The 26,784-nt window shown below is 45.2% G+C and overlaps 1 protein-coding gene across 1 annotated transcript; it reads right to left on the bottom strand.

The window, feature by feature from the left end:
* Positions 1–135: 135 nt before the first annotated feature.
* On the bottom strand, positions 136–21,189 carry LOC144477110 (uncharacterized). The gene is made up of 2 exons (XM_078194574.1): positions 19,979–21,189; positions 136–1,736 (listed from the first exon to the last, which is right to left on the bottom strand). The coding sequence occupies exons 1-2, from the start codon at positions 20,871–20,873 to the stop codon at positions 1,246–1,248; spliced, it is 1,386 nt and encodes a 461-aa protein (XP_078050700.1). The 5' UTR covers positions 20,874–21,189; the 3' UTR covers positions 136–1,245.
* Between the last annotated feature and the right edge of the window lie 5,595 nt (positions 21,190–26,784).

Here is a 26,784-nt window from a genome sequence, read left to right as displayed (position 1 = left end):
GCACTTGTGTCTAACTTCATTACCGTTCTCCAACTTTCGATTTTTAGAAGTTTGACAGCATGGATTTGAAATTTTGAATTTACTATACATATACATAACTTCGGTCAAGTTTCTTTTATTTAAATTTCGGCGGGGATTAGGTGTGCGTATCATACGGTAATATAATAATACTTTATTCTTTCTACAGAAGTCTACGTAAAACTACAGTTTAATCACAATTTATCGTAATTGAATTTATTTAGGTACAGGATTCTTTAATGGATCAAAATATAATCCATAGAACTATATGATTATATTAATTTGTAAATTTTCGAGTGGTCGCGTTAAGTTAAATAGAATCAACACGAATCTTAGCATTCAAACGCAACTTCACTATACAGCATTCAATTTCTTTTTCTGTTTTATAAATGACTATCTATAAAAATTTAGAACGTTCTTCAGCTTTCGCTTATTTTTAATTGTTAATTACTGTATAATGCACGATATACATTGTCGTTGACGTAAGATTTGTGTTAGACTTTATGTACATATACATACAGAAGATATTCAAATTGGGAGCACAACTACTGTTATCATGCCATCATTACACAGTAGTTATAATTTATTATGATGAACACCAAATTTACGAAGGTCCGTTATTCTTAGTTAACACTATCACACTAACATGCGGTTCACAGGAAGTGTCGGATTAATCATTCAAATGATTTCGCGTAGAAAAACCGAGGATGATAACATCAAACAATAATTGTCCTCGCCAAAAAGAAGGGTAACCTCAGGACGCCGCTGATCGGCGTCCAAAGTTGCATTTTCACAGTTTATTTTTACAGGATATACTGCGTGTAATCATTGGTATTTCTAATTACATATATAAATATCATTATACCATTTACACAAACTGAGGTATATGGTAACCTTGCGGATCGACTCTATCAATATTGCCGTCGCGGCATACACGAATTCAAAATTGGGGAATAAAAATAAATAATTCGTACAATCGGTATATACGCCCTCGAGTTCTCTATTCTACAGTCGATTAATTTTGATAATTCTCATTGTTCCTCGTCTCATTGTTCCTCCATGCGTTCCGTCGTTTCGAATATTTTGCTGCAGCAGCTAAGGGTCCGGTTGGTAGCGCCATCCAAGACGCAGGGAGACTTGAAAGCAGTTTCTCGTGTTTCTTTCGGTTCACCAATCGTCGTGGAATCTTAGGCCAAAAATTCGTTCGTTGCTGCAGCAAGGAACGCGTCAATCTTTCGACGAAGTCGGCGGTGATTCGCGACTATTGTCGCTGGTGAAGCTCGACAAACCGAGACCACCAGTTTCATGACTCGAAGAACTTGTTGGCGAGTTGCTGTTACTCCTTGCCCCGCCCAGTTGCGCCACCGTTGAGCTCTCGGTCGGTATCAGACCCTCCTTCATTCTCTTCTTCTGCTTCATCCGCCTGTTCTGAAACCAAATCTTCACTTGCGTTTCATTCAGCTGCAGCGCGGACGCGATTTCGATGCGTCTTGCTCTGGTCAGGTACTTGTTGAAGTGGAACTCTTTCTCGAGCTCCGTGAGCTGCTTGTTCGTGAAATTGGTCCGACCGGTGTTATTGAAACCGCCTGCTATACCAGCTAAAGGGCCGCCGGTAAGGCAGTTCACCGGACCGTTTGTTGGGCTGCTGTAGGTGGATGTACTTCCGGTCCCGATCGTGCTGCCACCGAAGTCCGCCAAACCTGGATTCGGTTTTGCCGCTGCAACAAATTAAAATTGGCCCGTTAATTCCATTACATAGATAATTAATTAATCAATTAAATTTCCGCATTACAGATTTCCTCGCTAACTGAAACAGCTATCATGCAATTAAGGAGAATACGCGTACTCAACTAATTGTTATCAACAGATTTTTAATGCTAAATTATTTATAATATCTGCTCGTTAATTCTGACTGTATAAACAACTGATCTGAGGATTTCCCGTATCAAACTCTTTTTTAGTAACCCAAGTAGCGCGTAATTATGAGCAACTGATGCGGTCAGCAATTTGTTATCACTACTACTGCAGAATTTTGTTTAACGGATTTTTCCATTTCTGTGAAAAACTTGCATACGCCATAAACACGTAAAGATCTTGCTATTATGGAAAACATCGCTGTTACGATTACTATGATTATGGCACGGCATTAGCATAACTGTGGAACATGTAAGAAAATGTTTAGGGATGTTCTGTATCGTTTCCTGTAATTCATAAGGACGATTCATGGTTGCACACAGGTTAATTGCAGAGCATCTGTTAATTTTCTCGTCACATAGCGAAATCCTCCAATTAGAGCTTCGAAGGACGACCAGTTCAATCGTCCAAGGGACACACGTTCGTCCCCTCTTGCCTGCGATCCTCGGTTCTTCCGTTAATTCTCGTGGTACGTGTTCGACGTGCCCATAGCGGAGGTTAAAGGCAATATCTGTCGAATCAGGACGAAGTTTAATCCTTTGGCCCGCAGCCGTTTATTGTCCAACACAGCTGGTCAGTGCTCGGAGGAGCGAACCTGTCCAAGACCGATAGGGTTGAGCCCTAAATCTGGATCAAATTGCATCAGCTGTTGCCGAATGTCAAGGCCAGTTGCGTCGTTTTACTTATCGATCTTCCGCGTTGGTCACTCTGCACATTTTGCCTAATTCGGTGCCGGTCTAATTGCACGGAGCGCATTTTGACCTTTGCTACCAAAATGGACGCTGCCCAAAATAAAACCGATCAATCGTAAATTCATAGTCTCCGATTTCTACTGCTAAAATTTGCTGTTTCGAGACAAATGCTACGAGATAGTTAAACATCTTGTCGGTGTCAACGAGTACGCGACATCATGTGAAGTTGATGACAGTGCAATAAAGCGAGGGAGAACGAGAGCGATGCGTTCGTCTGGAAAAAAAGTGACGTCGTTTACGCATTATGGAAATTAGATTGTTATTTAGTCCTCCGGTATGTGGAAGTCAATTTGCTTAATGGCGGAGGGTGAATGAAACCGTCGAGCCACCGCCTTAGAGCCACATCTTCTTTTTCACCGATGTTTGCCTGTATCGTCTCGCAGGGTAGATCATTTTTCTTCGTATTACAATCGGTCGCATCGACCAGCTCTTTGCCAAAAAGGATAGAAAAAAAAGTGGGATGTTACAGCGTCGGATTTTTCCGAATTATCCAGAAACATCAGTCACTTAAACAACGGGTCCGGAACTTGGTCCGGCGGCCATTAAGCCCGCACATCTTCGAGCTGGAATAATCAAGTTGGACAAGTTCTATTAGCTGCGGCCGGCGTGATACGGTGAAATGTTTCTCGTTTTCGCGACTCATTCATCAATTTAGCGCCTTAACAGGAGGACAGAACCCGCGCAGACTGATTTTCTATGGTATAGTTGGATTTCACCAGCGAAGTTCTACGGGAAATGTTTCCGTTGGAATAGGATGCGAAAAAAATTGGATTTATCAAGGATTTCGAAAGCCGAGCCAGAACTTTTGCAATGATCGAGTCGTGTGTTGCCGGAATTTGTGCCAGTATCGAGAATAATGTTAACGAAATTTCCGCATTGGGAATGAAAGCACCTTCTTCTTCAGCTAAAAACGGTTCTGCAATTTACAAACTAGATGTAGAAGTCGTGTAATCCGTATTACTGTCTTGCCACTGAATAATCGATAAAACTTCGCGCCGTGCACGTCGTGTACAGCTCGCTCGCGATATAATCAGCCACGTCCGATTCCATTTCTGAAAAGACAAATCTCGAACGGCGGTCGATCGGGGAAACGCTTACCCGAGCGGAATCGGCGAATCACTTTCGATTAAACGGTGCAACGGTTGTGCCGTAATTGGAGTTTCCTCCTTGAAGAATATTCATAACAGTAATTAAAATTGCTTGCGTCGTCTAGCCGACTGTGCTGTTCGCTTGAGCGACGCATTTTCTGAACCGGCACAATTGCTTTGCACATTGAGCTTGGGAAATTAGACGTTTACAATTATTAGACTGAAAAAGTATAAGTTGACGGCATTGATTAGAACGAATGGACGTCATCTAGAAATTGTTCTACTTTCTTCAGTCAATATGTTTGCTATGCTTAATTTTAATACGCAAAACCCGAGTGATCCGTGATCTGACGATTATACGGAAAAAAAAGATCTGTATAGAAGCCGAAGAAAGAGTAATCTCTTTAGAGTTAAATTTAAAGATCGCGTAACAAGAAAAGAATGATACTCTTGAATTATCTGATACGTCGATATTGATCGCGGCCGAACAATGAACTGTTCTCGGGGCGATGTTAATGTATATTTTTTTGTTTTCGCGCGGAGATTGCTTTTTTAAAACCTGCACGTTCCCGACAAAGAAAGCGGCCAAGATAATTTCTTTGAACGACAATCTTATCTCGATGCGACGATAAGAGGTTCGATCGCGAACACGAGTCTGCACGGAGACGGAGTGAAAGTCCTGGAGGCCGGAAATTATTTGTCCTGGAAGCAAATGAGAACAGGACGACGCGTCGCGGGAGAGGGCAAGAGGCGACAGAATAAGGAATAGACAGATTAGGAAGGGTTAAAGACCGTGATAGCGTGGAATTAAGGGGGTCATTGAAGATGTTTATTATTTTTCGCAGGTCGAAACCCGGAGAACTTGGGAAACCGATCAATTTCTTCGACAACTTTGCTACCATTACCAGTTAAATTAGAAAACCCATAATGATCTCTATTCTTCCATGGACCAGAAAAATCAAAATCAGTATTGTTCTAGACTGCGTCTGCTCCGCCAATCGAAAATTATACCTCGAAACATGCGATTCTGATCGGTTTCCCGTCGCTAGCGAATTTCTTTAAGGACATTGTAACAGCGTGTCGCGTTGTTTGAAACCGTCGCGACGGAACGTCTGGTCGGTCAGCCGACATTATCGGCGTCCACCGAAAAAGTAATTAAAAGCGAAATATGTCCCGAGTCGCCTGGCTCAACGCGAATCGACCAAGTGCACTTAAGCTCACCGCCAAACATGAATGTAATTCTCGCACACATTGTCGCGCGCCGGTGGTTGCAAACGAGAGGGTGTACGGAACCGTGTGGGCGTACGTATGCCCGCGTTAACACAGCTAACACCTAACCTGGGCTTCGAAGCATGCATGCCAGACCGGGCTCGTTCAAAGAGCCCTGATTAAATCTCACCTGGCTTAATATTATTATTTTACGCGGCGCCTGCCGGCGAGAACGAGCGGAGGAAAAAGGAAATTGGAAACAGAGGGAAAAAGTAGATAACGCCAGCGGATAATAGCGAGAGTAGTCACTTCGACGATTTCAGAGCTTCTACGATATATCCCTAAACAGATACTGAAATGGTTCTTCGAATCATACTTGGCTGGCTGAATTTCTTGGTAAAATTAGGGGAGAGAATCCGAGACGTCGGTCACCATTTTTCCAACTATCGTTGCAAAAATTCTTTTCTCAGCCCCTAGTCGTAAAAATTCATTCCCTTTTCGTCGGCCAGAGCTGCAGCGAACGGCCCCCGATACCCGCGATCGCAACTCATGCTGTCCACAATGTATTCCGCGTGGAGATTACAGGTTCTACCAGAAGCAATTTGTTGCTTCGTTTTCTAGATTTTTCTGAAGTCGCAACCGCACGAACATCTTCCTCTGTATTCCTCTCGTTCCTCGACGACGACGACGACGAGGATCGCGTCTCGAGCGAGGATCTGTCGAGGAAGAAAACGAGCGGCGAGATGGAATCGGAGGAGGGTCGAAAACAGAAGAGGAAAGATGAATCGAGATCGAGGCGTATGAAAACATTAAGGCTCGCCTGGCGAAGAGATAGAGTTCCTGCTCTCGATCCGGTTCTCGCGGGACGCGCTTATTAAACGCAGAGCTCTAATTTATGCGCTCGCTCAAAAATACCGGCACTGAGCCACGCTGGAGAATCGGCTTAGAGGAGATTTTCCTAGAGAATTTGTTCTGGTTCTATGAATCTCTCTCAAGGAAATCTCTTCGATTTCTACGGAGCTTCCCTTGGAAATTTTTCTTGCAAATAGGTGAAGAAAGACAACGAAGGAACAATTATCTATTGATAGAGAGTGATTCTTTTAGCTCGTGTCTCTTATAATATTGTCGTTACTTCTTAAAATTATTCTCGCTCTTTTCGTAATGTTGAACAAAAAGTCTGAGGAATGTATTGGAAGTTTTTGAGAGATTGCAGTCCGATTAGGTGCACTGGCGGTTCGATAGCGGCTTCTTGACTTCCTCGATAAAATCGCACGCTCGAGAGAAACTAATCCGTTGATCACACGGGATCATCTGCCCCTTATGCGCTAACGACCCCCTTTTAGACGAGCATTACGCAATTCAAATATTATTCAAAGGCTAAAAGCCAGGGGGCGACTGCGCAGATGACGTAAGGAGAGGGGGTTGAATGTGTTTGCGGGGGCAGCAAGGAAGTCCTTCGGTATAATGTTACCGGGAAAAGGTCGCCGATAGGGGTACCATTTTCATTCAGCTTCTAATTATACATGCTACTGAAAATGGTCATTTCCGTCTTTCTTATTTCTTTCACAGTAGTAAACCTCCTAGTCTCGTTTCATTTAAAATTACGTCTTCGAAAGTGCTAGGCTTTAAACTGATCAAATAAGTATAATTCGTAAAAAATATTATCAGAAAGTTTATGGCGACGTTTCATTATACCAGTACACCTTCGCGATGCTAATGCTGTCATCGCATCGAGAAAAGATGCATGGCTACCTCGCCAGGACACCTTCCCTAGCGGAAAAAAATGTCGGCCGTGCAGGATCCAGCTGTATTTGAAGGTATCTGATTTCCACATCCGATTACACGCTACAACGCTGACCGATCTAGCTCCTTCTCGTCGTTAAATATTTGAGTCCTAAGCGTGGATCACGGGCTTTTTATCGTAGCAATAAGAGGGAACCCTCAAGAATCGTATTTTATTAAAACTGTGCGGGGTGAGAGTCACGGTTCGGACAACTGTTCAGAATATCCTTGACAGAATTCTATAGATCATAATTCATAAACACGCAAGAATTGCTTAGTTCCTGGGACATGCCAGAGTGATTCAGAATTTCTAGACTAGAATTTCCCAGTTATCAAAATTGAATAAGAGAACCAGGCATCAAAATGCTCCTAACTTCGCGTAGAACCGACTTTCCTTGATCGAATCAACGGTTGATTTAAAGCACCGTTTAGCATCGGAAGCAGTAAAGCTCGACGAAAAGTTTGACGAAACAATATGCACAAAACGATCTCAGTGGGAAGCTTGTCGCGTCTACAAAGTAAGCCTAAAGTACAGGCCTGGGTTGTTTATGCCCGGCCGGGGGTAATAATGTCGTCGATTTATCGGCTTTAATCATCGACAATTTCTCTACCCTCTGACGCCTACCGTGAACGATAACGACCCTATAAACAGTCGGGGCTGGCGATTTTTGCCGCGGTCCGGGAAGCGATTCGCGGGTCCAGGAATCCGCGACGGCCGTAGCACGCGCGGACGATATTCAAATGATTAAACGTACGAGCGGAGCGCGAGCGGAAGCGTTTTCCACGGGCTAACAAGCCCCCGGTGAACGGTAATAAGGAATATCGGGACGTTTAACGAGCCTCGTAAAACCGTTATTGTTACTCGAACGGCATCAATAGCGCTATCGTGTTTTACTGTTACTTACGTTCGTCGTAATAAAGTTTCGCCGGCTAGTACGCGCTCGTTCCTCGCGGAAACGCTCCCCGTCCGCCGGTAAATTGCGATACACCTAACGAACGAGAATCGAACCTGTTTCGCCACGAGTGAACACGATTTTCGCCGTGCTTGAGAAAGCGAACGTCTTTTGAAATACAGTTTCGGCGTCGCGGATGCGCTAATAGGCCGTTCGCTCGCTTCCGTTGCTGGGAATAAGGGCTGCGACTAATTAGTCGGACTGCACCTGCATGGACGCGTTAATACGTCTTTCGAGGAACATGTCCGGTTGATTGGCGCTTCGAAGGATTATTAAAGGATGGTTGTAATGCCCTGTTTTCTGTCGTCGGATGACGACCAATTGCCGTGTCTTTAGTCTGTTTTCGGGCGTAATTAACTTTATGTTTCTCGATTAATACGTATTAAAATCCTTTTATTCAAAAACAAACAAAATAAAAGAATTGGTCTGAACTTACGTCCGAGGACGATTCCTGAAATCTCTGGCATTCGATAAGAATAGCCAATTCGTCGAGCCTCCGAATTTATATGTCGAGTCTTAAAAAATTCGCTCGAGCTGGTATCGCGATCGTTGAGGAAAGAAAAGCCATGCGTGAAATATTGGGCACGAATTATTGGCCCAATTTCTTTCTGTGCCACCCCTGTTAGGGCGCGACAATAACTATGTAGATTTCGGCCGCGAGATAACTAATACCCTGAGTCAGTGTCAGGCTTTGACAAACCAGATTCCAATCTGGTTCGTCGTGAACAATAATAGAAAATTGATCGACCAAATTCTCGTCCCAATGTCTGACATTTCGCATACATTGTTCCTGTCTATCTCTCTCTCTTGTAAATTCAATGAAAAACCAACATTGTACATCGCTGGGCTGCGTGCAGACCAGCAGGGATCCACGGAGTCAGTGCTCGAGAACGTGTAAAAGGCAGCGTGCGTGCCGGGGCAGCACTAGAAGCGTTTCCCGCTGAAATTAGGCATAGCACGCTTTGCATTCGGCTTGTCGATAACCGTCCTTCTCGTGAATTCGCTCGGCGATTTCTCCCCTTCTTTTTTTTCATCAATTCCATCCCCCCCCCCGTCTCGCAAGAAAGATTTCGCAGAAGGGAAAAACTCCCACGGAAAATCACGGTATCCAAGCGTAAAAAGCCTCGTCGATAACGTATGCGCGCCGTAATCGCGTAACCTTCGTTCCGATTTCACTTTTTTGTCCCTTCCGCTAGAGAATTGGTCTCCCCGGGTGAGGCTGAAATTTGAATTTCCAGCTATGATAAACGTACGTGCCGAACGATTGCGTGCAGTCAACTTTATTTATGGCCCCGAGGTCAGTCGATTTGGCGTATTAAGAATTTCATTTTTATTGGCCTCGAACCGACCGCCGTATTTGCTACGTTCACCTGCGCTCCTTTTATTTTTAGCGGGTCAATCCGACGGGTCCGCTGCCTTCGCAGAAGTACGTAGACCCCTGGATCGCGGGAGTATAACCTATTTGTGGCACAAACAGTGCTAAATGTCAATGCCAAAACCGCTCGAGCATTGTGCAAACATTGCACGTGGAACGAGGCAAGATGGGTACCATGGAATATGCGTAGTTATGACATAATGCAAATATTAGACGCAGTTGACCAAGTCTTCGAGGCAGGATTCGGTAAATTCGTCAGTTAAGAATCAACCATGGATTGGTCAAGCTTCAGCCGTTAAAAGATCTATGAAATTGTGCAGAAATCATTCAATCGACCAATTCAGCGATTACTTACTTAGTTGTTCATTAAAGGATTCAGAAAATCGTGCGGAACGAATTCTGTTGAGGTCCAATCAATTTATTTGTTACTAATCATGGATCGGCTAAAGGATCCATAAACCTTTAGACTAAAACAATTTAAAAGAAAATCGTCAAAGAAACGAACAAGTAGTCGGAAAGCAATTGCAAAGATGCAAAGGAAGATCCTCGAGTTTGAGTGACGAGTTCTTGGCCGGGAAGCACGTCCACCGAGTTTCGTCGAAATCCTATGCGAGGGATGGTTCGACGAGGACACTTTCAGCCCCGTTTTCGGTGAAATTGGCGTGCGTCGGGCGACGACCAGTATCGGCTTTTTTCCGCGAGGCGATATATCGTCGGCTGGAGTGCCGCGGAAATGAAAATCACCGTGAGCGAGACACGTGGACAGGGTCGGTGATTGTCGGAGCGGTTGGGGGTGGACCGGGGGTTGCAGGTCGCGCGCTGGCTAGCGAGTAAAGCGAACGGCTAGTAGCCGGCGAGCCCGCAGCGAGGGGGCAGAGCAACTAGCCAGGGGAGAGTCAGTTACTTAGGGTTGTTGCGGGAGTTGCGGGATCCGGGGTTCGCCGGGTTCGGCGGGTGGCAGCCCGGGTGGAAACACGCGAACGATCCTCTGATCCCCTCGCGAGATATCGGCCACTCACTCACGCGTCCGCCGACGGCCCTAGCCCGAGCCGCAACACGCTGCTCGTCCAGCTCGGCCTGCCTTTGCCTTGCTTTGCCTTGCCTCGCCTCGCCTCGCCTCGCCTCGCCTCGCCTCGCCTCGCCTTGCCTTTCCTTGCCTTTCCTTGCTTTGCCTGCCTGCCTGCCTGCCTGACGGCTTGGCTGGTCAGTTGCTCCGTTCAACCTACGCTCGCAAAACCGACCGACCTACCTCTTCCTCGCGCTCCTTCGCTCGCTTTATTTTCACTCCTCGATTCTTCTTTTTCAGGCTCTGCGCCTCACGCTCATTTTCACTACGCTTTTTGCCTGCCTCTTTCTAGATTCTAGGCCTCCGGTCGGGCTTGCGCGATTCCCCCTCGTGGAATCTTTGCCACCCTGATTACCCTCCTACGCGAATTCCTGCTTTGGGAAATCGATCTTTCCAGTTTCGGCACTTTCCCATCACTGCCGCCTTTAACCGACGGTTATTTATGGTTTTTTAAATATATTTTATTGTTAATTCCAGTCTGAGGGCCAAGGGGTTAACAATTTTCAAATATGAACTCTGTCTATCATTATTCATGTATGTACAACTTTCTTATTTTATCTTCATCACATTTCCCTTACTTTGTTCAATTTATAATCCACTTTTTCTAAACAGTTCACCATTTTCTTGCACTTCGTTCAGCTTAATGTCTCCTTCAGAGTACAATACAATTTCTCCAGGATACAAGCATCTTCCAATCTAATCAAATGACTGCAATAATTAACTGAAGACAACCCAGTCAATTAGATTGTGTTCGTTGAGCTTTTTTTTAACTAATTGTGGCTCAAAGAACCCAGTTCTGACACTTGGGAGGTTCACATAAATTGTGCACCCTACTGTAGGATTTTCCCACTAATTTCTAATTTGATCTGGGGATTGCTTGATCTTCTGTCATTTTTAAAATGTATACAAAAAAATGTTCCTTTACACTTGCCTTCTAAACTGACCCTCTTGACGTCACAGAAAAATTCAAGTTACTGGAGGAATCTCCAAAAAGTTATTCTGCTTTAAAAAGCGTCGACCACCGCGTCAAACAAAATTTTAAGGGCGGAAGATATGGTTCCAAACTGGTTTCGATGATGATCGTTCGACGAATTCCGATCTCACGGAATAGAACCGCGGAAAGAAACGTCGGAATTGACGTGGTCGATTGGCCAGTTCGCCGTCGCGGCTACGTGACGCGACGTCGTAAAGCGGCTTTACACGGCCGAATATAAAACGAAACGAAACGAGACGTTCGCCGACGTGGCCGCGGAGAGTGTGCAATCAGGACGGCCGGTTGCTCTATTCATAAGTAACGCGAAATATGCCGTAAAACCGGCGAAACGGCGCAAACACGGCCGCCGGGGGACCCTCGGTGCCCTGGCATAATTCGTCATAACTGGTCTCGTATACGCGTTCGCGTTCGCGTGCGCCTTAATTTACGCTAAACGGACTTTATTACCGGCCCCGACCGTTTATTGAATGTATGGAGACGTTGTTAATCAATTTCACGAGCGTTGAATGATGTTTGACTGGATTGTGACTGTATCTTGACGGCGGCCGTTGCTGTAAATCAAGTTTAACGAGCGTCTTAGACGCGATTCCGATGGTTCCCGGCGATGTTTTACGAATGCGTCGCCGCTGAAGATGTTAATGCCGTTCATGACATCGAACGAAAATGCTTTGCTAGTCGTGTTCCAGCGTTTTCCGACGTTCGTCTAATGCCACGTCGATCGTACATGTCTGACACTAATTTTTAACTGGCTTTAGAAATTCACTGTTACTGCAATGTATTGAGCAAACTGAATGTCACTAGGGTTATTAGAATGTTAAAGAATTAAACTGATATTGCCTATAGTAAAATTTAATTTTTTACTTTCGGTTTTATTAATTGAACGATGATTAAACGAGTAGTTTCACAGATCCAACAAAGATGATATAAAAATGGTGTTAGTAATGGTTGAAAAGTATTAATCTTAATACCAACTCATTCCTGATCAACCCCTTGCACTAAGATTTCTTTCGCAAGAATACTTACTTCAACATCAGAATACGGATAATGAAAGGGAAAAATGTCATTTCTTTTTCATGACAAAGTGTTAATTAAAATGATTCCAAGCGAAAAATGACAAACAGCAGGGGGTCGGCGTTCTTCCCTTCGTAAATAAAATTGAATGATCAAGGATACTGTAGAATGTTCACCAATATTTATATTGAGGAGAGATACTTGCGGGTCACCAAGCCCTCGAGAAGTACAATGCCTAAATAAAGGGGCTAATCTCTCATCGATCAACCCAGCAAGGTCATTTTTCCAATTACTTCGCTTTTTCGTCGGCGAAGTGATAAAAAAAGGTGTATACAGATTTCCGAAGCGACAAGAGGGCGTTTTTACCGTGGAGCCTAACTGAATGCCTGGAATTACTATTGCGCCGTGGTAAGGCCCGGTAAGGGTTGCTTGTTTGTTCCGCCCTTTTTTTCCTGCCGTTGTATCGGCAATCCCGCTATTGATTATATAGAGAAGAAATCGAGTCTGGTATGATAAATCGGGAGGGCTGACAGCGTCGCGACTACGCACCCCTCTTTCACCCCAACCCGCCCCTATTTTCTCTCTCTTTCTTTCTCTTTCTCCCGTCTCCTCTCTTTCTCCGGCTCTCCCGGGAAGGGTGGTCCGGCCGTCCCCATAGAGACCCTCCGCTCTCTCTCTCTCTCTCTCTCTTTCTATCGCTGGACCCCATGGAACACATTATGGAGGCACCAAGGGAAAAAGCAACGGCTATTGTGAGATCCCAGCCAACCAAAAAACGTAACCAACCAAAATCTACCGAAATCGACCCTCTCCGCCGCCCCGCCCATCTTGTTATTTCGATTCAATCCCACTGCGCAGCTCTCCTCTCTCTTCCTCTCCCTCTCTCCTTCTATCTCTCTCTTCTTGACGTCACTGAATTCATGGCGATTTTGTAACGATTCCTATGGTTCGCATTAGACGTGACACTTCTAGTTCAGATTAGAGTAACGAGTAACATTAACATTTTAACATTATTAATTAGTGATTATATCAATGATTATGAAATTATAAAGACTCTTTTAAAGCATATATTATAATAAAGATGACGAAATGTCTAAATAAATACTTCCCGCGGCGTTATAAAATAATACGTGTTAATTGCTTTTAAAGTTCGGTAAGTTTAGCGATTAGAACATGAATTATTTGCTTAGATTACATAGTTAGTTTTTACATTAATCTCATTTATCATTCTTCATTTATTTTAAGTTCTGCGTGAGTATGCATTCTACAGATTTTCCTGTAATATTTCTACAAGCCGATTTCAGTCATTCAAAAGTCTAGAAACTCCTTAAAAATGACATTTATATATCAAGAATTCAATGGAAAAATTGTATCAAAGCAACTGCATCGTATTTTGATTAAATAAACGTTTTCAAAAAAAAAACATTAAGTTTTTACTACTTACTTAACGGAAACGTCCAAATATCGTGAGCACAGGGGTTCTAAAAATTGGCGAACGTGGAACAGAATCGGTCCCGAGGGTTAAAACGAAGGTGTCAACGGCTAAGTTGCCCACGCGGCTATATTCGAGAACGAAAGTATCCAGTGGCAGCCTGAAAGTGAGAAGAGTGTTCCCCCCCCTTGGCTCTCTCGGTGGTAATTTGCCTAACAGCGACGGGGCTCGAGGCAATCGCCGGGTTCCGAGAGTGGCTCGAAAGCCTAGCCCGTTGAATGGAGCTTGTCAGGATTACCAGCGTTTCACTTAATAGCTCATTATAATCAAATTAATAACACCAGTCGAGACGTAACGGAGTGTGACGCTTATTACATCGAGACATGCGAACGGAACTGTACCGCCGACGCCGATCAACCCCTTCCCGCAATCCTCCGCGACATCCGTGTTCTTTTTTTTTTCTCTTATTCGCGTGCAGAAAATGTCGCGAATTCCGAACACACGAAACCCGTAATTGAAATTCTTCATTTCCCGCTAAAGCAATGTTTCGACGACGTTACTTGGTAGCAAGGGATGAAATCTGCTGACTGGACTGCGGATTTTATGCATCGATATACCAAAAGTCTCGAATACAACGGAGTAAATGCGGAGAACAAAGGTTAACAATGCTGTTCAATTATTTTTATCCTTTTTCGAGAATATTTATTTTATTTAGAAACACGCACTGTCTATTGACGATTCCACTTTCAATAAAAATTAACGTTGAATACGTTTTTATATATAATTTGGTTATGCGCATAAAGAATGGTCAGAACACCATGTTCGTTTTTCCTGTTACTAGATTCTTCGTTCGCGAAGGGTTAAATCTTGCGACTCAAATCTTGTAACTTATTGGACGATTTGAAAGATTAAGTCAATGTTTAATTCAATGTTACATCATTTTCCTCAGTCTAGTTTCTCCAATTATTATTTCCGTTAACTAGCGAATCAATTTTCTATAAAATTTGGCTCGCAATCGTTGCGAACCTATAAACGAGGTATTAATGATCACCAGCAACTATCGTGATGACCGAAGAGCCAAAATTGACAGCGACGGCGCTGTCGAATGAAAAATCTAGTAATCAGAATGAATCTGTGCGTGGAATGCATTACAACGTTTCCAGAAAATTAACGTAATTCCCGGAACGTCCATTTCCATCGACCCGTGGATTTACAAATGAATAATAAATGATATCTGCTCACCTGTGCCCGGATAACGTATCGCGTCCATCGTGTATGAATTAATCATTGAAAAATCTGCCCGGACAGCATTCACGTTTTATGTAAAACGATCGTTAAGCTGGTGTAACGTTTCTGTCGGTGGGACGGTCGCGTGGAAAATGCCTTTATGTTCCTGATGACTGGCTCGACCGCGGAAATCGCATCTAAATTAACGGATTTCGATCGGCATCGACGCGATACTGGGCGTCGCGTCCTCTTGATTATTCATGAGGTTTTTTCGACGGTTCGACAACTGGACTCGATCGCGATCGTACATACGTTCCTCTTCCGACCGATCGGATTTGAACTGTTTTTTTCTTTTTTATACTTTGTTGACCGTGCTCGCGAGCGACTACATACGTGTATGCTAATCGGCGTCGATCGCCAACCGCGAGTAGGTAATTTCGAGCTGACACGTCCAGGGAATTTTTCATTCGTCTAATCGTCGCTTTTGCTAAATGGTTTCTAATCTAACGACGTTTCTATCTTGTCACTAACAGTTAGCGTTCCCTTCGACAATTATTTATCTCCACGAACGATTCTCAGCGAGCCAAGCAGGCACAAACGATGCGGATCTTTATTGGCGATCGGGTTCCTCGTTTATATTAGATTTTTAGAGATTAACGAGGTTAATGTTTTCGTTGACTTTGAATTTGTTTCGCCGCTCTAATCATGCAGGATTTTATTAGAGATTAGATGGTCGAAGCGTGTTGGATTTTTAACGTGGAATGTGTTCGATCCGGGATCGGTCGCAGAAGTTTCGAGTCCATCGCGTTTCAATTGAAGCTCAAAGGCGCGTTATCGGCTATCAGTACAATCTCCCGAAATAATCTGATAACTCGCGTGCAGAAATTTCGTTCCTAAGCTCGAATCTTATCGGGGCTTACCAATATCTTCGCAACTACCATTGATTCCGATCGGCTCGCGATAAATTCTGTACGAACGTGCCAATATTCCTTTTTCGCGAGCCGATCTTCGTATTTGTAAACACTGTGACGACCTTTAGTCGTAAAAATCCGAAAAATTGTTCGGAAACCCTCTGCGAGATACCGTCGCTAATTAGTCTGAATTCTTACGGCTCAAGGCCCTCCATTTAATTCTCGGCGGTCAATAAAATTTATGTCGCCGACCTTCGCGACACCGTGCGCCATATTGGAATTTCCGACGTACAGAATCACATTCGACTTGCCTAATAAAATTCTCCAAGCGATTTCGCAATCGTTGCGGATTCCTTTTCTATGTTGCCGGGATATTTTTCATAAACCGACCGATGAAATATGCAGCAACAAATCCGAAACGACTTGTACAGCTTGTCGAACGTTGCTCACGATCAAATTGCCATCGGAGAAAATATTTCCTAGCATGACACGTTCTACTCGGTTAAATTTGCATCTACTATTCGCGATACATACCTTTTTACCATGGAGAAATCAATGATACCGTTGATGTGTTCATGCTTCTGGAATTTTAATCGCGTTTGCAATGATATTGGCGACGAGGAAAGAAACATTTGTTTGCCGTTTACGGGTATACACAATTATTAGCATGACTCAAAGACGTCGCAAATATAACGAGAAAGGCTTTTGGTCGTGTTTCAAATATAATGCGCAGAGATTTCTTGATAAAGCGAAAAGTCCTATCCGAAAATTCACTTTGTCGTCAAGTCTCCGCTGCTAGATATTCCAGATAGCGTAGTTTTTCACAATTAAATACTTGTAGTATCATTTCTCCCTTTCCGTGTTCTATTTCACCGGCGAAACGGGGTTGTCCAGATAATCAAAGCGTTGCCTCCGGTATAGTGTAGCGTGCGAAACCTTCGAGACAATTAACTTCCTTATTTTATTACCAAGGGAGCTCCCCTCTAAGCGAACTCGATATTTCTTCGTTATAGTTCCAGTTTTTGGTCTGACACGTTCCAATCTTCCACTACAAAAATATGGAATTCTCTCTATCTCAACTAAATCAAATTTGAACCTGGCATTCACATTCTGACAATTTAATAATTTTTTCAGAGATCATGAAAGATATATTTAACTATTAAAATATACGAAATTAAGAGGTATAAGAATATTTAAACAAACGCCTCAGCTCTATCATAGTCAAGTTTTATGTACCCAAGTAAATAAAAATAGTAAATTGACAATTAGAATTTAGTCATCAAATTTTTTGAAGTTCCTGTGTTTTTCCTAGATTAATATACGTTTTATCAACAGTATTAGCATTATTAAAGATTAAAAAATAAACGATGTATATAAGAATATTTGAACATGAACTTGAACTTTAGCCTAGCGAAGTTTAACATACACGAGTAGTAGAACTGGTAAATGAACAATAACGAAGTAGTAGATCTCTATCATTTGTACTTTTCTTTGAAAGCTTGTCCGATTTTTATCAACTGCAATTCTTCATGCAGAAACGCCTAAACAGTTACATAAATTGCACGAGATTCAAGATCTCCTGCACGTCGGAACGTCGATCGTGGCCAAGTTCAATTGTCAAAAGATAAATGCGCGTGAGCGGCGCTAAATGCGATCGCATCGGGCGATTAAATGCGCTCGAGCAGCCGCGAGTACTCCATCGAATTCCAATGGAATCTCCGATCCAAATTGAAATATTTCCGGAATGCCCATCCGAGTGAAGTAATCGAGTCGTTCGCGGGCAAAAGATAAGCAACGCCGGAGCCCAGCGTTTGCGGGCTGGCTTGATTTATGGCCGCCCCCGTACGATATTCTCGTAAAACCCCGTGTATCTATCGTTACACTGGTTTCGTGTGCGTAATCTTATCAGCCGCGTTTACGACTGTCGCATAGGCGTAAATAGAAGCTAAACAACTGCCCCCGGGGACAACTATAAACGGTGGTAAACGCATATATCCGATTTATCTCGTGTCCAAATATTCGAAAACTTTCCCTGCCATCCTCTTTATCCAAGCTTTCGCTACCTGAAACTCGCGCTATCTGAAGCTCGGCGTTTCCTGTTTCCGCACTTTCTCGCTACCGTTCCTTGTTTGTCCCTGTTATCGTTGCGGCGTGCTAGCGATCTGTTCGCAAATACTACGGACAAGATCTAAACAAATTTTCTTTGCGCAAATAGTTGGGGGACCAGCGATAATTATAACCAATACACGCGATATTCCTGCAACTCTAGTGTTACGAGTAGACTGAGGATTTGTTATGCAAGATAAAATTTACCTGCGTTAATTGAAATATAGTATAGTTGTATAGACATTTATTTTTGTTCGTAATCGTATGAACGAGTTGACAGTAATACAGTATTTTAAAGTTTTTTAAATTCGTTCAAGTGATTTGAAATTGATGTACATATTTTCAGTAGAAATGTATAAAATTCGCAGTTTAGTTACATGTACCGGAGCGATCAACATACCTTTGCTCTGTTCTTTCGAACAATCATCGCGGAATGAAATCGAAAGAATTTTCTCTAATCTAACATCCGCGTTAAATTATAAACAGACGATGTCTATAATCGATATTCATAATCTCGATCGAGATCATTTATTTCTGGATTGGAATCGTAACGAAGACCGTCGATCCTCGCAAATAATCGCGCACAGTTCTCCTCCTTAATGAACGCTCACACTAAATTCGTAATCGTTCGTAATCTCCGATCGATTTCACACATACATAGAACTAGATATTGAATCAACGTCCGACATCTCGCAAACCATTCCACGATGTTTTGATTAACTCCGATAATCGTGTTTTATCGACGCGTCGTTTACTGGCGCGCCAATTGGAATCCATTGACTAATTTCGAGTTCAGAATTCCATTTTTCGTTCAAATAATTTCAAGTGCAGCTATTTTCGTCGTCGCGATTTTATCGGGCGCAGAAACAAGATGGCGATGGAAGACGTTTACCGATGGGCGTCCGCGCGCGCGCGCGTTTCCCGATACGCAGGAAAACATGCGAGGAATTCGTGGACCGGAATTACGTGTCACGTTTTATTAATCTTGTTAACGAGTGCGCGTTTCGAGAGCCACCGGGTCGTCGGACCAACGGGTTCGTCGCGTTTCAGTTGTCCGTCAATCTTAATTGAATTCACCACCCAAGTGAAAACCGCTGAACTTCGATTGGGGCAGCCGTGGCTCGTGGAGATCAAGCAAAGTGTCCTCAACGAGCGACAATTGGGTCGTATCGCGTAACTTAAACGCGACGAATTACCATTGGGAGAATTGCTGGCCGGCGCCTGTCGACTTCAGAAGTTTGTGGAAAACTAAGCACGTCGCTTTGGCGTTGCTCTTCTTTCAGAAATTAACTTCGCGCGAAACACGTTTAAAGAAATTCTAAGACATTGTTACAGGATGTTTCTACAGATATTTGGAACTTGATGACGTAGATATAATTCTGCATTGTCGAAATTTTCTAGTTGCTATTACATCTCAATCGGAGTAAAACAAGGATCCTTTTCTCTCATTTTTTTTCTAGCTACTTCAAACGATAGATGTATCTATATCCTTAATTTCTATTCATTGCTAGTCCTGGTAAACTCTAATACGTTTTAGGATTAATCATAGATACAACTTTTGGTTTGTCTAATGCAACCATGTCTGCCCAAAGCAACGCAAAGTCTGCTAAAATCTATTCTTAATCTTCTTCGAATATATTCCAAGACTTCGTTCTAAACGTAATTTTTAGACTCTAATTAAATAATCTCCGACCAAAAGAAGACAAAACAGAAGATTGTCTCTTAAGCACAATGTTTCCAAGTAAAAGATTCCTACTTTAAAAAGCACAAAGCTGCATTGTTTCAATTCTAGATACACTTTGCAGTCTTTGGAAGATTCACCGTCGTAGCAACACAAAATGGATCTAATCCGAAGCCTTTCTTATCAGCGAGAAAGAAACGTCAGTCTCAAGATCGAAATGAACTCGTCACCGGCTCCGTCCCGATCGGTTCACACGCGCGGGATCCCGGACGTCTGATCGATCATTAATTCCCGGGAAGATAGGGATCGGTCGGGTGGACGTCCGCGTCTATGCCGTCTAGAATAGGCTGGGCGATAAACAGAAGTTAACGAGCGGCTACCGGATCGCCCCCACGGCATGCTAATTTCACGGTGGTTGGCCCGGGAGCATCGAATACATCACGCAGAGGATCTACATACCGACGGGCTTGGGCACGTTCCTCTTGACCTGCATCCACTTGTAGGTGGGTACGTGGGGTTGTTGTTGTTGCTGCTGCGGCGGATGGTGGCCGTGAGGGTGTTGCTGGTGGTGATGTCCGTGGCCGTGCTGATGCGGATGCTGGGGATGTCCCTGCTGCTGTAGCACGTGATAATTAGCCGGGTCGGGAGTCTCCTCTTTGTAATGCCCGGCAGGATGGCCAGCGGTGTAATCGTTCTGCCGTATCTGCGGATGATAGTGTATGGTGTCTTCCGCGGGAGGCAGTTGGTGGAGATAGTTGGTGGTGCCGGCGATCTGATAGTCGGGCTCGGAGTGGTGATGGTGGTGGTGGTGATGACTAGAAGACTGATGGTGCAGCTCGTGCTCGTTCCTCGAGTGGCCGGCCACCATGGAGCTTTGGTGGATGCTGGTGGCCGTGGTCGCGTGGTGATGATGATGGTGGTGCTCGTCTCTGTAGCCGGTGGCCTGCTGGACATGGTAGCTCTGCTCGTGAGCGCCGTTCTGCGGCTGGCCCGGATAAGAGGACGAAGAGGACGCGTAGTCCAGGTTCGTGTAGCTCAGCCCGTTCTCGGAGGAGATGATGGCGGTCGTGCTTCCATCCTCGTGCAGCACTCCCGACGAGGAGTAGAATCCTTGCGGAGGTGTCCCGGATTCCGCGGCGAGGAAACTCTCGGAGGACGAGGAGGAGTACGGGGACACCGCGGTTTGGGGAAAGTAATGAGCGGGCGCCAGCTCCGGCGATGGCGGCACGGGCACGTGTCCGCCGACGGACACGGGTTGGTGATGATGATGACTCCCTTGGCCCGTGCACACGTAGTTCGGGTATGAGTCAGGCTTGCCGTAGGTTCCGTACATGCCCATGTCCATCATCATCATCCTCGTCGCGGTCAGGCGGATGCATCAAATTGACCTCCGACCGTTTCCCTCCGCCACGTTACCAGACGATCGAACGACAGAAGATTCCTTGTTGAAGATCGTCGGTGAACATCGTCGAGTCACTTTGCCGAGATCGAGTCCAGAAGCAACACAGATATCACAGACGCACTCCTGCTGGTATATCCAATCGAGCTGTCTATTGTAAATTGAGCAAAGTTCAAGAGGTGTAGTCACTTTCGCGCAGAGATAACTGTGTCTCATGGATCGGCGGGCATGGTGATGAGCGTTATCAACCGGAGCACGTTATCAATGGGGCTGGGACAGTTCCCAGCAGCTGTCAGGTGGGTGTCGTTCCGCGGACGCAGGCGCCAGTTATCCCGAGGCACCTGAGCGTCGCGGCAGTGGTCGCGGGAGCGGAGCGTTACTCGCGAGGAGGATGATAGAGAGACCGTGATCGCGTCGATCCGATCGACGAGGGTCGCTGAAGTGGACTGGCTAGGTGTACTCGCTGCCAGAAGGCGGCACGGTCGACAGCCTGCACGCAGGTGAGAGAGCCGCAGGGGTCTGCCGTGTGTCCAGCTTTCGCGTCCTCGTCGCTCCCGCAACCCGTCCTCGTCTGCTCCTCGTCGGACCTTCGGCGCAGCGGCAGAAGCGTTGCCCCGCGTACGCCTAACCGGAGAAGGTGCTGCCTTCCGTCGAAATGGGCGGCAGCTTTCAGTCGTTCACGTGACCGTCGGTGGGCGGTGCCAGCCAATGGGGGACGAGCCTGCGCGTCCGGCGTCCGTAGCCTCATGATGGATCACCGAGGCGAAATTTTATTTTTCGTTCCTTCTTTTTATCTGGCACGCTGCAGTTGACACTTATCGTAGCGGGTAGGTAGTCGAGTATTATATCTCCGTACCCACCTTCCAGGATCACCGTCCCTCCGCCGCGGAACCAGCTACCCGGCTCTCATGCCTCTGCCCTCTCCCCTCCCGCCACCCTCTGCCTTCCTGCCTACCTTCCTGCCTGCCACCGAGGCTCTTTCCTACGAGTCCTTTTTCCCCGAGGCGACCAGTCGCCTCTCTGTGTACACGCGTGTCCCACCTGTCTACGGGCACCGACGCGTCGTCCTGCACTTTCATTAAGCCCTGACTGCTGATGGGTTAATTACGGGACGCGAGATCGCCGAGAAAGTTGGTCGCGTGGTCCCCGTCCCGCTGACAAGCGTACCTTACTACCCGACAACTTATCCTACTGTAGAAATTACCCGCGTGATTTGTAGTCTTCGAGAGCGAGGATAGACGCCGCGGGGGATGCCGCGCACTCCGGGGTTGCCGCCCGAGGGTTGATTCTGCTTAACTCTGACCAGATTTCAGCGTTTCTTTCGCGAGAAACAAACATTTCCTGTATCAGTTGCAGCAAACAGAAGCCATGGAGTTGCTTTCGTTTTCATGGAATCGTGTTACCGGCGTGTCTTCTCTTTCCCACAGGAAATCTTGTCCAATCTTCAGTGTATCCTTGAAACAGGATACGGTATAAAACAAAAACAAAAACGGCGACTACCTCAGATTCCACAGAAGTTGCACCGTTGCATCGTTGCACTGGTCGGTTATTACATAAGGGCGGCGCGTGTAAAGGCCGTCGTTTGTCCGGATCCCATGGATCGCACGGGGAAGAGCGCCGGAGGAGAGCTCGAAGGACGCGTGACGGGCCCATGGGACGTCTGGTACCCCATGTGGGTTCAGTGACAGGATGACACATTCCGCCGTGAAAGTTTTAGGAGAGCGGTCCCGTATCAGCGGTTCAGTCAGATGAGCTTATATCGAGGGCGCCACCTGCGGCCACCCGCGACATCCGTTCGCCGTCCATTCTCCGGGCCCCATCAAGATCAGGAAATCTTCATCTTGATCGAACTTCCCTGACGTCTCATAGTTCTGATTCTCACTGTCGGCCGATCTTTTTCACCTGAACGCGCCCGTACATACTCTCATACCACGGCCGGCCTACATCCGTCCCTTTCGCTCCTTTGATTCGTCGGTGTTCGTTATGGCCGCGTGTGTCTCCTCCTGCCTTCTGCCCGATAAAGTTGCTAATTGGCACCGAGCCAATCGGTGGTACCACGGGCGCAGACCTTTCCGCGCCTCGTTCCACTTTGCGCGAGGCGTTGCCACGCTGCCGCAAGACCGGCACGAATCAATGAAATGTTGCTAATTGTCACCCGAACCGTTTGCTACCTGCGCAACTTTCTCCCGCGCGTGTCTCACCGCAAAATCCTGCAACCGGTGAAATGATTATAGGATCGGTGGACGGAAAATCTCGCGTCGCGGCCGAACGTTAGGCCAGCGACTGAATGTTCCCAGCGTTCGTTGTTCGCTTTTTGCCGCAAACTGGTTCACCGGGATATCCTTCTGCAACATTTCTACCGTCGCGCGGATCTTAATATATCGGCACCGTTTAAATAAACGTGCGAATGCTTCAGAAAAAGGGCATTGAATACGAATGCACATCAACCGAGATGGAAATTGAATATTTATGATCGATACTGTTGCCATAAAACAGGCAATAAAATTTGTCGTGACTGAATAAATACGTTGAAATGTCGTTGTATCGAAAGGTCATGTTAGAAAATAAACCATGTATGAGGTTTTCCATTCCGGTAACTTCTCAGATTTCGTCCACCAAAATTGCGAATTGAACCTCGCGGTTTTGCTTATAAGTAGCTTCGAGGTGTTAATGTTCGGTAAAACAAATCATAGTCTATTTATTGAAATCATAAGAAGATGAGTTTCAGTTAAAAATCATCGCTCTACTTAAACTGTTATTAGTATATGCTTTTCCCATTTCTCCCTTCTCTAATCGTTTCGCCATCGCTCGAGTGTGACTATGGAATCGATCCCGACTTCCTCGGCGAACGATACCCTTTGCCGGATCTCCCGGGCCGAGATTACGGGGTTTAGGAGCCGGTCGCACGGTTGTTGCCCGATGAGCCGTGTGATTTCTCGTCCAAACAGCTCGAGTACGTTTTAATGGAATTTTCCGGGATCAGAGGAGTAAATTCGAGTTTAGCCGAGTCTAATGTCGGGATAAATATCAGCGATCCTCTCTGCCGTGTCCTCTTGCCCCCCCTCGGGCCCTTTCTCTGCTTGCGTTGGACACGCGTAAAGTTCGCCCCGTGGGCTAATCCTCTTAAACAATTACAAACCAGTCGATCGGTCTGGTACCTATCTCGCCGTGGCGCCACGCTGGGTTTTGACGTGGGATGAGGCACCTGCATTGTCATGCTAAGCCCCGGTCGCCTTGCCGCAGTTCCCTTTTATCTGCGACCAACAACATCCCGTCAACTTACTCCCGAACTGTCCCGTCCTCCTTCGTGAACTTCTTCCTTCGATTTTTCTTGCCTCGAACCCACGTTTCTTTATTTCCTCCTGCGATCTGCACCGTCGAACCTACCGAATTTCTGAACAGTTTGCGTCGAACGCAAACCACTGACTCGTCTCTGGGCTCTTGGAAAAATGGCTAAAGTGAATCCGTTGAACGTCGACACAGTTTCTGACTAGTTTTCGATATTAATTTCTTACTGATTTAGAATGCGAAAGTGCTGAAGTACCTTTCAATGTAATAAATTTCATTTCTGTAGTTTTGATTTCGTTAAGCTTGAACTCGTGAAGATTTTAGGGGGCACGAACGTTCAAGCTATTCTTTTTAACGATGGCCGATGATTGATGGGGCATTTTTCATAAAAATTACCAATAAGGTGTCAATAAATTGTGTGTGAAGGGTATTTATTATTTTCCTGAATTAGAGGAACACTTTTACCATTTCTTATGAGATTACAAACTAAGTTCGCGTGCGTTAAACAAATTAATACAGCGGTGGCCAGCGTATAATATGCAGAGAATGGCGAACAATCGGAATTCGTGTAAGAACCGCAAAGTCAACAGGAAGAACGGGCAGCGACGGGTCCGTCGGCCACCAAGACGTTTCATTTAAGCGGACTACAATAATTGCAGTCGACAATATCTCGTTTGAAGCCACAGTGTCGGCCCTATTGTCACTCGAACAACCCGTCACAACAATCCGGCGGGAGCTTGCTGACGGACAGCTGTCTATTGAGAGTCTCGAACGCTGCCATTCTGTCCGAAAACTGACTCTTTATAAGAGATAGCGTCGCCCACAGAAGAGCCGTCTCTATTCTATCGAGAAAACGCAGAAAGTCAGGAAACCGCGCGAAATAAAGGTAGCAGAGGCGGAATAGCAAAGAGGCTGCCGGTCTCTGGAGGGACGAATACCTTCGGCGAGGTTGCTCCGCCCGAATTTTACAAAAAGTACCATTCCCTTTTTCATGTTTTCCACGTCGTTCACGGCCTGCGACGTGACTCCAGCGAGCGGATCGCGGATTTCTAAATTCTTTTGTCTCTGCTCGCGGGTCAATTGATTGCCAACCTTGAACCGGAGATGAACGGGTCTCTGGATCACCGTGGATCTTTTAAACGATCGATCGGCCAGCTGGTCTTGCCGCGAATGACGTCCAATGTCGCTCGAGACTTTGCCACGAATATTCAAATTATTAAAATTTTCTTAGTGCGTGATAACCATTGAAAAGGGAATTTTGAAGTTGCTAAGAGATTTCTTACGTTCTGCGACTTCTCAGCAAATAAACGGTCACAGTATTATGAAAGAATGGAAGAAGTATCTCCGTTTTGAGGTTAACATTAGGTTAATCGCTTAATTTAATATTATTCAGATTGTAAATTATTGCATAAATTAATGTAAAACAGCTGCCTTTAGGGCTTCCTAAATTTAATGGTAAAATAGCTTCGAGTGCAAGGGCTCGAATCAATTCTCAGCTTGGTAAAAATTTGTTGAACGAAACTTCTTTGATACATGATGCTTCTGCGATAGTTCACGAACGATCGCCACGGTCAAATATGAAATTAAGACAACGTGGTTGCTCGACGAAGCGTCTCCACCCGAATTTCCACGGTCGAAATCCATTTCCCGATTTCGTCGCATGGCTTTTCTTCCTTTTCCTTCGTGATCCAGATGTTCCCTTTTCGGCGTCGCTGACTCGGCTGTCATCGCGGCCCCGGGATGAGATCTAAATTCAACAACTATCGGATTGCAGAGGAGAATCTGCGCGCGAACGGCGGGGTCGGTAGGGCCGATCGATCTTCCGGGGCCGAATTTTTCCATAATTCCGCCCATTTTCGAAATGGCGGCCCCCGGGTTTTTGTATGCGGCACGGCACGGAATCGTACCAGGGACATGGGAAACCCCGCACAATGGAGTCATCGATCATTCCGTATGAGAGTTCCTCGATTGCTGCTCTAACTGTGCCGGTTCTTGCCCGCCTGGAGCACCGACGCGACCGTAATCGAGTGTATTTACGAATACGTCGGGGATCCCGTTGCAAATGCCCTTTGTATCTTTTCATTGTCTTCCCTTACTGCTCCCGGGAAATCGATAGCCTCGCGGGAACCTCGTTGTTTCAATTTCGAGGTGCGTAACTAATTATCTTTCTCACCGGTGTTAAGCGAATCTTGGGCCGTTTCCATCGTTCATTAAAACAGGTATACCCATTTACCCTTCTTCTTTTCGTAAATTTTACTGTGTAAGAATAAACAATACCTGTGTTTACTTACGACGTGTATTCTAAGTCTAATTAAAATTACTGAATTAATTAGCTGGCTGCCTTCGATGAGTATACTTGTAATAATATGAAATGTTACCATTTCTTCGTGACGAGTATGCTCGTTAGAAACAGTCAACTGGTTAAGAAGGATATTAATGATTAAATTATATATAAAATAAAACTGCTCTATTTAAACAAAATATGAAGAAAATCAAACATGTACAGTACAATTACAGTAAATAAGGAGTTACATAAAAATTGACTTCATACGAGGAGAGTTTCAGAAACATTATAGAG

The sequence above is a fragment of the Augochlora pura genome, chromosome 11 (assembly GCF_028453695.1).
Source record: "Augochlora pura isolate Apur16 chromosome 11, APUR_v2.2.1, whole genome shotgun sequence".
In the NCBI taxonomy this organism is placed as follows: Eukaryota; Metazoa; Arthropoda; class Insecta; order Hymenoptera; family Halictidae; genus Augochlora; species Augochlora pura.
This window is presented reverse-complemented; position numbering and strand designations above follow the sequence as displayed.

What these genes read in the sequence shown, in the direction of transcription:
- LOC144477110 (XM_078194574.1), bottom strand. Translation starts at nt 20,873, where the DNA reads ATGATGATGATGGACATGGGCATGTACGGAACCTACGGCAAGCCTGAC. An exon ending in GAACGTGCCCAAGCCCGTCG is followed by an intron (nt 1,737 to 19,978) that starts GTATGTAGATCC and finishes AATTTGTTGCAG; the next exon opens with CGGCAAAACCGAATCCAGGT.